The sequence below is a fragment of the Papio anubis genome, chromosome 13 (genome assembly GCF_008728515.1).
Source record: "Papio anubis isolate 15944 chromosome 13, Panubis1.0, whole genome shotgun sequence".
NCBI lineage: Eukaryota > Metazoa > Chordata > Mammalia > Primates > Cercopithecidae > Papio > Papio anubis.
In genome coordinates this window covers 25,002,408-25,014,841 of record NC_044988.1, presented here as the reverse complement: position 1 = coordinate 25,014,841, position 12,434 = coordinate 25,002,408, and the positions used below count along the sequence as shown (strand labels likewise).

The window sequence follows — 12,434 nt, the reverse complement described above, 5'->3', positions numbered from 1 at the left end:
AAATACTACTCTATGTCAGAATAGGAACTTTGACATACACATGTACCTCCCCAACTTGAAGCAAAAGTAGCAGCATGCGAGGAACTGACAGATAAAAACTAGGGTACTCCCATCCCAAACTCGATCACAGAGAAGCAACAGTTGCACTCTGGTATTCATTTACCCCAGTCAAAGTTAACATGTACTTGTCACCCCTTGTTCTTTATGATCTGGCATAAACTCTGCGAAGACCAAATCCATGGGTGCATCCCTGTATTAGAGCCAAACGTAAAACAGAAATGAAACAAGCGTTTTTGTAAACAAAGTAATACCTACTTTCTTCAGAATTATCATAAAACGTCATCTTTTACAACATGGAGAAGGGGGATAGGCCCCAATTGTTCAAATTTCATTTTTTTCCTCAAATTTTAAAACGGTTTTAATCCCAATGGTGCCTATTGAATACTTCAGAAATAAAGTACCATACCTGAAAATGCTTCTAATATCTCGTATCACTTGAACAAGTTCAGGGATGGCAAAGAAAAAAAAATTTACAGTATAGCCATGCAAAGTAACATTTTCTAATTTCCCCCTTTAGGATTCCAACTATGGCTTAAAAACCCAATGAACAAGTGAAGTTTCCCTCTGTACATGGCTTTTATTATTTACATAATACAATATAGCATCAATGCTGAATAGCATGATTATGTGCAATACATAAATATGAACTATCTGTACACATCTGCAGGTCTAACTCAGAACTAAGGTACATAAAATTGAAAGCAAAACTGAATGCTTTAAGAATAAAAGTAAAAACTAGGACTGAACACTGCAATAAATCAGAAGTAGTGCCTCGTGTACATACTTAACTATTTACAGATGAAAACAGGCATTACCACAACACTAACTATACTCATTTATATATAAAAAACACAAGTTTCATACATCACAAAAAACCTTCCATTATAACACAGAAGTGATATTACCAGACAAGCATCAGTGAAGTATACTGCCTTTTCTAGTTGTTATTGTACAATGCTGTAGATAATGCAGCCCATGCAATACACCCAAGAACACTAGAGTCCTACACCCAAGTACAATATGATAAAGCAGCCCTCTGCAAGTGGTGCTGGATACCACTAAGAAGTCTACTGCAGCCATGTTGGTTATGATTTTCCATGCAGAAGGGTACAGTTACATTAAGAACTGAAGTCTTTTAAAAAGCTTTAAACATTCTTTCTTGAACCAAAACATTCGACAAAAGATGCACATGAAAAATTAACTATTCAGATACCTTTGCAACTTAAAATTCAGATGCATGTTATTCAATAGAGCTGCTGTATGTGAAAACCAAACGTAGAGCTTAAATTTCTTCTTGTAAACAAATTAATTCTAGTGCAGTTCTGTGCTACACATTTTTAGCAATGAGTAATGCAGACATCTTCTGGTGCAGGCCAGCACAATAAGCTTCAAAGATTATCTCAAGACCCTGTTGTTGGCTTGATGGTTTTACTTATAACCAGTTTCGATGTTTACCTTTCACAGAATGTCTTATTTGACAGCTTTAGATGACCAATTTAACCAGGCTTATATATGGCGCCAAACTGGTTTCACGGGAAGGAAGGTCTGATCCTCTTTATGAGCATTTCTTCCTGCTTCCAAGGAACATGTTGTAAAATTAAAGAGGGTGGAGTTTAACTATGGTAGAAGTAGACTGCCAGTCCTTTTCTGGTGTACCATTTTAAAAAAATACAGGCACATAACACTAGCCAAAGATTATACCTTGATTACATTCCCAAAAGGCAGATATGCTGCAAACATGCAGATTTCATTTATTTTGTTTGGCACATGGGAACTATATTTTGTTCCTATTATCTGTGTGTTTCACTTTGCTGTGCAGATTTTCATCCAATTTTTTTCAGGGGAGGGCATATACATTTGTAGGGCTGTATCTATCCAATTCTGCCTGTAACAAACACCCAAACATCCTAAAATATCAATTATAAGACAGACAAGTGTAAAGTAAAACTCTGGAGAACATCAAAGAAAAATGGCCATGCATCTGCTCTTTAATGTTTTCCTACGATATATTAAAATAAAAACAAAGTTTCAGTCTCTTCACAAGAAGTAATTTATATTCTCTGAATTTTTTCAGCCACAACAACTGGATTCTCTTTTCTGATTTTTGCTGCAGCTTCTGCTTTGTAGTCATATGGACAGTTGTGCTTGTCAGAGTAACGGTGAAGTCCACAAAACAAATTTCCACACCGGCAGTCAAACCCTGTACAAATGAAGAAGTAGAGTCACTTGAGAACTTGAGCCAATTAAAAGAAAAAAAGTCAGATTTTCATTGCTTTGTAACATAAAAGACAGTGAACTCCTTTCTTCCACTTCCTGGTGATAAGACACAGTCAACTCCTGAAAAGAGTCTATCATGTTAACCTGGAAAGGGAACTTCTAACTTCCTCTGACACGGTGAGAAATTCAAATAACTACGTTCAGTCTTTCCTTGCAAGGGCAATAGGGAAGTGTTTGGTAAGCCAAACCACGTGGAGAAAACAAAATGGGCTACCTGCCAGCTAATTTCTACCAGGTGTTCTCCCTCTATCAACTCCTGTAGATGCAAAATAGGATAAAATTTACACAGGCTCTGGAGTTAGACTAACTTGGATTCAAAACACAGTCCTACCATATCTTAAGTTATGTTTCCTCAAGTGGAAACAACCATCAAGGTCTGAGATTTAAAGGAGACAAGAAAAAAAGCACCTAGAACATTCTCTGCATAGCTCAAAGTAGGTGGCACTTACTGTTAGTTCAGTAACATTTTCCCTAGGTATACAAAAACTTATCAATCTAATAAAATAAAATAAGAGAGCCTGAGTTAATAGTTTCATATGATTAGGAGGCAAATGGAAGCAAAATCCAACTTCTTTCCACCCCAATACCACCTTCCCCACCTTTCCTAGACTACAGCTAGTCAGGCGTGTGTGTGTGTGTGCGCGCGCGCGTAAGACCAACCACTCTTAGGGAGTGACCAAAAGCTCCTTGTTAACTGCAGGAAGCAAAACATACATTGTCTTTTGTTTTGTAATACCTGTAAGACCAACTTTCTTTCTGCACATGAAACATCTGTTTTTCTTTGGTTTGGGCAATTCAGGAGCTTTTTCTTCACTCTGAGAAGTACTGGGCTGAGAAACTGATGGACTGGGTTGAGTGACAACTGAAAAGGACAAAAACACAAAATTTGTCAAGCATTCACTGGCTAACATTTAAGTCAAAAAAGGAAGTATGTAAGAGAACCAGGAAGATTCTTGATAAAAATGTTTAGAAGCCTTCCTTGAAAATACAAACTTTAAGGCCCAGTGCGGTGGCTCACGCCTGTAATCCCAGTACTTTGGGAGGCCGAGGCAGGCGGATCACGAGGTCAGAAGATCGAGACCATCCTGGCTAACATGGTGAAACCCTGTCTCTACTAAATATACAAAAAATTAGCTGGGCAAGGTGGCGGGAGCCTGTGGTCCCAGCTACTCGGGAGGCTGAGGCAGGAGAATGGAGTGGACCCGGGAGGCAGAGCTTGCAGTGAGCTGAGATTGCGCCACTGCACTCCAGCCTGGGCAACAGAGCCAGACTCCGTCTCAAAAAAAAAAAAAAAAAGAAAATACAAACTTTAAACAAAATTTTCCATTTTAACACCAGAACGTCTTTCAAATCTGAGAAATTCCTGCCAATCACTATGCTACTTGCTTCTCTAATTTTATACAATGATGGTTTCACTCAAGAAATTCCTTTAAAACACTTGTAACAGCCAAAATCCTAACTGTTTTTAAAAAGCTAGGAGATGTTAATCATATGCTCAGTTTTTCCACGTTACAATTTCCTAAATGCAAACTTTTCAATCAGGGAAGTTCAAATTCATTACATCTCAGTAAATAAGAGTAGCCAACAACTTTGAGGCAGTTGGCTATAAATCATTTTGATTTTATGCTTACAGAAAAAGAAAAAAAAAAAAAAAAAACTCCTGTAGATGTAAACAGCAAATTTTGACAAATAAAACTCAAACCATTCATCCCTAAATCAACATCAGATCCAAAAATTCCAAAACAATATCATTTTACCATTTTCACGGTGCACTAAACGTTATAGGAAGACTTGAAAGATTTTTTTTAAAGCTTGCTTTTTAAAAAAAGATCGGCAAACAGTCTTTAGAAACTACTCAAGAAGTTCTGATTTTAAACTATTAAGGATTCCATAGGCAGAACAAGAATCTTATCTAAAACGGGCATCCACTTTGGACAGAGATAGCTTCTACAAAGAGTCCCACCGTTCCTCCACCTAAAAAGGCTTTAAGTTTCAGGGCACACATGGCATCAGTAAAATTTCTCACAATGAACAAAAAATAGCAGATTACTATACTAAAGCCCACACTGCCACTAGTTCTTTAAACAAAATACCCAAATTTACATCTACTTACATATAATTCAACTACACCCCAAATTCTATGAACTCAGGTTTTAATATTAATCCAAATGGTAACAATAGCAAATTTATATATGTAATACTGAAATTACTGCCCAAATAGGCCAGCACCAATACTATTAGCATATAGATAAGCTCCTACAGCAAGCTAGTTTAATGGCAATTTTCTCTAAAACTCTGCCCAAATTTATAATTCAATTGCATTAGCAATGCATCTACTGGGAGAATTAGCCTAATATTAGACTAAATGAACAATATTCCAGCTACTGCTACTGTGACAACGTTAAAGTTTTTCCTGATGTCATGAGGATAAAGAATAATCTATGGGAATAGTTGTATGGGGTAGAGGGAAGGTGTCAGCCATTTCTTTGGCCACACCTGAAAAATGAACTGTGGCTCCCGAAACAAAGGAAGGGGGAAGAAGAAAATGATACAGAAAAGGCAAATAGCAGTGAACCACGGAATGCCTACTAAGTAATAAATGCAGACTAGCTCTAACCCAAGACTATTCTTCCAAGGTCAGAGTAATTTTGTATTTAAAAAACAAAAACAAAAAAACCCAAACAAAGGCATCATGGGCACACTAATGTGGTCAGCTTTTTAAGGATGGAGCTCATTTCAGAATGCCAAATATAGTTTCACCTGCCAAACTTCAGAATTTGGCCTTAACTTTGTAAGATTAACACAATAAACAAACTTGACTGCTGTTAGCAAAAGCCAGCCTCCAAAGCAGATTGTATAACCACTGACAATTTTTTCACAACAGAAGTTTCATATTGCATTTAATCAGCACTCTGCCAAAAAAGAACAAATTGATCAAAAAAGCTATGTGCATTACATAAAGTACAGAAATCTTTGTTCTAGGGCCTAGTACAGGTAATTCAAGTCAGTCTTCTTGCACCATTAGGGCTCTTCTGGTTATGCTATATAAGCAAAGTTTCCAAAGTCACCACATCTCATGAAAACCAAAATGCCTTTCCATACTGACTTTTAAACTCCCACAAAATATATGACAGGAATATCGCACTTCAAATAAGTTTTTATGTTCAAGTATGTTGTTTTACTTAAAAGTTTTCTACAACATTGACAATATCAAAACTAAACAGTTACTACTTTTAATTATAAAATTATTCTTTATGACCTTGAAATTTAACTTCATCAATTTTTTAACACATCCAATCTCCAGATTACAGACTTTGCCCATTATGTACATGAGAATAGTGTAGGGGATGAGCAGAGAAGAAACTGACAATAAATATGACTATTTTACACTTCAAGATACTTTTAAAGATAGTAGTTCTTTGCTTGGCCTGGATTTTATAAGCTCTCCCTCCTCTTTGGTCCTTCAATGGGAAGGAAAGAATGCACTATCAGATTCAGAACTGAACGAGTATTAAATGACATACCTGGCTCTGACACCTCTGTTTTCGGGGTAGTTATTTTGTCCTCTCTTGAAATGCTCATTTCTGTCATTTGCTGAGTTACAGGCAAGGCAGCCACAGGCACATTTCTATTTGAGTTCAAGCAAACAATTTTTAAAGCTGTTAAGGGTACTTCTTGAGACAATGATTAAGTTGTCAGTTCAACTTTAAATTATATAATATTTCCAAAATGAGTAAATGGAGCTAGATAACCTAAAATTTTAAAAAAAAGATACTGGATGCCCAGCATAAACGCTTGAGAAAAAAGTTTGATAAATGGCTCATCAACTCGAGGCTGCATTTTGTATAGGTTACTATATTCTACAACCCACTAGGGATTTTTAGCTGTGCCTGTAACTTGTTTAAGGGCAAAAGAGCAGCTCTGCCAAAACACCTTGTTTAGCCCAATAAAATAGTCTACAGTCTCACTTGACAATCCCTAAACCTCAATTAACAAAGAAATAAAAAAGCACAGCATTTCCAACACAATATCCTTGAGGGGGTTAGGGAGTAGGTTGTAATATACATCTTTACTCAATGACTTAAGAGTCATGTATTGAAAGACATGAAATCCTCAATTAAGCAACAATGCAAAGCCAAGGGCATCTGATATATTAACATCCTTATTACTGGACTCGTACAGACACATCTTGGTTTCCTCTTTGTAATACCATAAAGACTCTGAAATGTTCAATCTTACCTTGATTTTTCAGATGTGCTGCCAGCAGCACCTTCACAGTTGTTTAAGCTAGTGTCTGCTCTCTGTACAGATGCAGAATCTGAGGTAGGACTGTTGGAACCACTAGCTGTCCCTATTTAAAAAAAGGATTTGTAAGGAACAAATGAACACTACAAAAACTCATTTAGTATCAAGACGTAGTAAGTAACAAATACTTGCATTTAATTAGGTTAGTGATATAAGCATTCACTGTGCTGTAATCCTACACTTGAGTGTCCAAACAAAAAAATATTAAAAAGTCAATCCAATGAACACAAGTGTGAAACAAAATAATCTCAAAAAAGAAAACTGAAAAGCTAGAAGATGCTTGTAGATAGTCATTTATTCCTGATCAGTCATGTCAAGCACGTGGGCTGTTGCTTGAATTTCAAGCTCTTGTCAGGTGTTCTCTCCATGGGCTTTCAGCATTCTCAGCCCCAATTCTTGGTTCTATATTTTCTGTCCACCAGTTCTTGAAATACGTTTTTCCTTGGAAATAACTTACCCATTGGGCTCATTCTGCCACTATTCTGCTGCCTCTGAAGATGTTCTTTGTAGCAAACTGAACACATTCCATTTGTCCTAGGATTTCCATAAAAGCCACATCCTGTGCTACACAGCATGGGCCCCGGGGTCTGGTTAGTCTCCTGAGCCATATTTTTCTGCTATAGATGAAACAAAATTTCAGAAATTAGCATTATCACCAAAATATAGTCTAATATAATCATCATTATACCGCTGTAATTTCTACACAAGTTTTAATAAAAGTCCAAATTCTGTTAATCATTAAAAAGGGTGGGCAGAGATAATTATCAATATTTTGTGACCTTTATAAAAGGCAAACTGTTTTAGCACCCTCCTCAAAAAAAAACCCAAAAAGAAATTTTATCAATTATTAGGATATTTTCACCTATCACTATTCTTGGTTTCAATTTATGAAAAGGTCTACTAGCTCTCAGGGTTATGTTTTAATCAATTTGGGAAATTGGTACCTTTAAGTTACTTTTGACTCTGCTGCACTACAGGCAGACCATTTCAAATGCTTTTACTTAATTGGCTAATCACAATTAATCACTCACTCTTGATATTTATAGGTGGTTCTTTAAACTGGATGAATAAAGCTTTCTTAAAACTAGCACCTGTATATATTATTGGGCTTCATCAGTAATTTGACAATTCTGCTGAGGCAGAGCATCCATACTTTTTAAATGCTGAAACATCTTTATATAAGGCTGAAAAGAGAACTCGTAGCTCTTCCTGCTACCTTGGCACCAACAAGAAAGCTCTTTAAAAATTTAGAGTCAGCTGGTTTATGAAACTCCTTTTATGTTCTCCATCTGAGGTTTGAGAGTATGTTAAAGCCAGTGCCTAGGAACCTGCAATGCACAAATTATGAACCAGATTTCTCAGCCAAAGGCACTATTATTTTTAACAAGTGCTTGTCTTCCTCATACCAGAAAATAATAATCGTTCCAAGCTCAAATTCAATATAATAAAATAAGTCAATATATATACATAACCTTTAGTAATGGTTAATATTCAATGCTGGGTTACCAAAAAGCTTTACATAGCAAGCATTTGTTTGCAAGCAAGGGTTTGCTTTTCTAAACGTCTTCTTAAACGCTGTGCTAAATTATTAATAAGTTTTCCACTGGATGAGAAAATATATATTCAAGAAAAATTATTTTAAAATAAAGTTGTGGAGGGTTTTCATGTCATCTTAAATATGTATAAGCTTATGTAAAAAAACATGAGAGAATTTGCCTAAAGGAAAATTTGTGTGCTGTAACTTGTCACAGTCATTTTTTCCAACTACTACATACTAGAATACACTTTATAGTGAGTTATTAAAAAATGATGTTTTAACAAGTATTAACTACCAAAATTAGAAGATGGGAGAAGGGGACTAACCGATTTGGACCTGGCCAGAACCCTGGTAATTATTCCCCAAATCATTTTATCGTCCCTTTTGTAAGCAAAAGGGCACCATACAAATATTAAGACTATCTACAGCTTGTACAGTGTGACCAAGATCCACAACTTATTTTGAATAATAGTATTAATTTAGTTGAAACTGTCTCTTTAAATATTAACTGGAATTTAGCTGACTCATTTTGGAGCAGGGTAGTGTAAACATTTCAACATCACTTAGGAAGTTTATTAATAAACACTTTCAGCTGGGTTTTTAAATGCTAAGTATAATGAGAGCAAAAAAATGCTTTCAAATGATAAATACGTATATATTTGCATGCCTACCATCACAAAACTGTTAAATTTTGCCCTATGCATGAAAGTTGGGTATTTCCTAAAACCAGTTTAAGTGCTAGCCCACATTTTCTACACTAAGGTCCAGTGTCATCTGACATTGGCTTTAAAAGCAAACTGGCTTAAGTTTAAGGCCAAGTGATCAACCTGCATAAGTAATTTTAGTTACTCTGATTCTTAAAATCTTTGTTTTAGATAAATAAAATGGAGGCTACTCCATCTAAAAAAAGATTTCACACTTTGAGATAACAAAGTATTCCAACTTTCCTTCAGAGAACATGTCTACTTTCATTCCATTATAAATAACCTTCAACTGTGAGACACACAAGAAGCACCAGAACATGAGTCTTCTACATGGGTTCCCATCTTTTATATTTTTTCCCCTAGAAACCCAGCTTTTAAATGCCATCACATGTGCACAGCTTGCTTTAATATTTCTCAGAAGCTTAGATCACATGGGAGGGCGCTTCAGCCTGTCACAAGGCTGCAATGTGACAAGCTGAGCTGGATGGAGGCTCTCACATAAAGCCTAGTCAACAGGGGCCTCTGAAATCAGCTTCTATTTATATCTCAAAGCCTGCCAACTCCTACACAACCCCAAGAACTAAGGATGCAGCGTTCATATATCTAACATAAGAAAACAAAAAAAAAGGCTGCTAGTTTTTTCCTAATGTAGGAAAAACTACAGAACAATCTTAATCTAGAAGATGAAAGCATAATCACTCAAAGCTAAAATGGTCAAGGTTGTTTATAAAAAACTAAGCACAGTGGAGACAGCGTAAAAAAGAATCCTCATTTAGTGAGGATTTAGGGGATGAAGTGGGGGATGTGTGTTCCCATTAGGTATTGCATTTCCCTTCCTGTAAATATTTTAGAAAAAAATACCATTACTATTTATTGATTTTAAAGTAATTAGAAACTTGAGCATGCACGTGTCAGCTCTGTCAGGTAGAGCTAGAATGCACATTTTATAAAGTTTATGGCTTCCTCTAACTTACAGCTTAAAAAAAAAAATCTGAGTAACTGAACAATTCTCCAATTCCAATTCTGAACAAAGAGCTTTTACACCTATGGAATATAGTTCTTCCAGGCGCACATGATGTGATGACATGGCATGAATTCCCACTCACCTGGGAATTGAGACCTGAGTTCAAGTCTCTAGTCTGCCACTAAGCCAGTGACCTTGGGCAAGTCCTTACTTTCCAGATTTCAGTTCCCTCTTTGCCAAATGGAGTAGGATTGACTTTTAAAGGCTCCTTTTCAGGGCCTGGGAGATAGAAAACAGGAGAGAACTACAACAAATCCTTAATTTTTTTAGGGGGGCGTGGGGAAACATTTTAAGAAAAAACTTTGAAGATAAAATTGCAATATTTTCACCAATTGAGTTCTGAAAGCCTACTTTTTAAAAAAATCCTAAAAATAAGGAGTAAAATACAGTCGTTTACGGTTAGGTATCTAAATCCCAGATTTAAGAACGAGGATGTGTGACCTATGTGTTCCTTTATCTTAATAATCTCCTTAGATGAAATCCTTATGTGACATTCAATCAATAAAGATAACCCGACCCTTCCTCGAAAACATAGCTCCACGGAGTGCGTGGAAAGCGAGCAAAAAATTTCACGTTCATCAGCCTAAATGCACCAAACAAAGGAGAAGGTGCTCCATTTCCTCCATGAAAACGGATCTCAGGGTAGACACCCCGCGACGTCGAGAAACCCAAAAGACGACGCCGGAGAACCCCCGGCCCCATGTTCCAACGGGTTTTGGAACAAGTTCGGGTCCCACTGATCCCCCATCCCCCTCCAAGCAAAGGCCTCACTCAGTAAAGCCCAGCAGGGCCCTCTCCGAAAAACCACTGAGTCATGCAGACCAGCAGCTCAGCAGGCCCGGCCTGCCTTTCGCCTGCAGGCCCCACGCCGATCCCCGACCCCGAAGGGCTCCTCTGAGGGGAGAGCTGGGGGGGCTACAGCGGCCAGGGGGCGCGGCCGCCGCCTCGGCCTCTTTGTTTCTCTGGGTCGTGGTGCCCACGCCGGGCGCCGCCGCCGCCAAGGGCGGCCGGGCGGAAGGCGAGCGGCCTAGATGCCGGCCCCGCAGAGGCGGCACGCCGGGCATTGTTTCCCGACCGTGCTGTGGAGCGAGCCAGGGACGCCAGGAGCCAGGCCTCGGGCCACGATGACAGAATGACGCCTCCGTCTTTGTGCTTCCTGGGCTGGCGGGCGGGTTCCCCTCCCCCGGACGCCGCCATCCGCGGCCTGCTCCGGCTTCGCCGTTGGCCCGCGGCGCCCTGGTCCCTTCACTCCCGCCCCCGGCCCGGCAACGAGCAGCCCGGCTCCCGCCCCCAACCCCGTATCACTCACCCTGCGGGGGCCCAAATGAGAAAGCCGGGTTCACGCGCGAAGCCGGCACGATGAGGCCGGGCCGAGGCCTCCGGGAAGGCTGAGCCGGGCGCCCTGGTGACGCCGCCGCGGGACGGGAGCGGGTCGGAGCCGCAGGCGGAGGTGGCGCCGCCGCCGCCGCGGGGTCTTCCTTTGTTCCTGCAGCAGCGCCGAGCGTGGCCGGGACACGCCGGAGCTCGGGAAGTGGGAGGAGGGAAGCGAGGGGGGGGCCGAGGAGGAGGCGGAGGGACGACCGGACGCCGCAGCGGCTAACGCTGCTCAAGGCGCTCGCCCGTTGTCGTCTCACGCCTCCACAGGCCGCAGGTTGGGCGGACGAGGAGGGCGAGTGGAGCGCGCGCCGCGAGGCCTGGGGCCGTAAGGGCCCGCTGATGGCACTCTAAGCCGCTCCTGCCACCGCCGGGGAAGCTGCGCGGCTCCCGGGAGCGAGCAAGCCCGCGTACGAGATGCACACAGCTCCGCGTCCCGGCCGACTAACGCACTCGCCGCCCGGCGCCCGGGCAGTGAGGGAAAAGAGGGGGAGGGGGCGGGACCCGTGCGTCAGCGAAAACCCCGACGGCGGCGGCGGCGGGGAGCGCGGTGACGTCGCGGGTCCGAGGCCACGCCCCCGGCGCCCTGTCAGTAGGTCCGGGAGGCGGGGCCGAGCCGGGTTGCTGTGCCTTCTCGTGGAGCCCAGCCACTGGCCTGGCGGTCGGCCCCTAGGGTGGAGCTGGAAAGAGCGAGTCCTGTGGAGGATGTGTTTCTATTTTTAACCCAATTGTCCGCCCTCAGGCTCACTCCTTCGGATTTTCTCATTCAAACCCGTTTTTCGCCATCCTAGTTCTCACGCTTTGTCTCCAGCCGTGGGCGGACATTCCCTCCCCCAAGAATTGTAAGGATTCACCCGCAGAAAAGGAAAAGAACTGCCTTATGGCTTCGAGGTCTTTTCTGTTTATGAAACCTCCTCACTCCCGACACCCATTTTCAGCTCCGAAGTCCAGCCCGTGCGTGGCCCTGACGCGGCTGGCGGCGTGCGTTGGCTCGCCCAAGGTCACGAGGGGTTGTGCGGTGTGAGGAAACTCGCGGCCGCCCAGGGCTGCCAATGCCCCGGCTGCGCTGTTCTGAACAAACTGTTTTGGCCAGCCTGTAAAATCCCTGGAAATTGACGATTCCAGCAAAGCGTAGTGAACTGGGAAAGCACCA

General features: G+C 41.1%; 1 protein-coding gene across 2 annotated transcripts; it reads right to left on the bottom strand.

Moving 5' to 3' along the window:
- Window positions 1-617: 617 nt before the first annotated feature.
- On the bottom strand, window positions 618-11,984 carry ZFAND5 (zinc finger AN1-type containing 5). Of its 2 annotated transcripts, XM_003911805.3 has the most exons (7): window positions 11,217-11,984; window positions 9,990-10,126; window positions 7,100-7,259; window positions 6,577-6,688; window positions 5,862-5,965; window positions 3,074-3,199; window positions 618-2,260 (listed from the first exon to the last, which is right to left on the bottom strand). In XM_003911805.3, the coding sequence occupies exons 3-7, from the start codon at window positions 7,248-7,250 to the stop codon at window positions 2,112-2,114; spliced, it is 642 nt and encodes a 213-aa protein (XP_003911854.1). In that variant the 5' UTR covers window positions 7,251-7,259; window positions 9,990-10,126; window positions 11,217-11,984; the 3' UTR covers window positions 618-2,111. The 2 variants fall into 2 exon arrangements, with proteins under 2 accessions (XP_003911854.1, XP_003911853.1); XM_003911804.3 differs by lacking the exon at window positions 9,990-10,126.
- Between the last annotated feature and the right edge of the window lie 450 nt (window positions 11,985-12,434).

Excerpts from the sequence above, each read along its gene's own strand:
- ZFAND5 (XM_003911805.3), bottom strand. The coding sequence starts at position 7,250 with ATGGCTCAGGAGACTAACCAGACCCCGGGGCCCATGCTGTGTAGCACA. Across the intron at positions 3,200-5,861 it reads AACAGAGGTGTCAGAGCCAG|TTGTCACTCAACCCAGTCCA; the intron begins GTATGTCATTTA and ends TGTCCTTTTCAG. Across the intron at positions 2,261-3,073 it reads AAAGAAAGTTGGTCTTACAG|GGTTTGACTGCCGGTGTGGA; the intron begins GTATTACAAAAC and ends TCATTTGTACAG.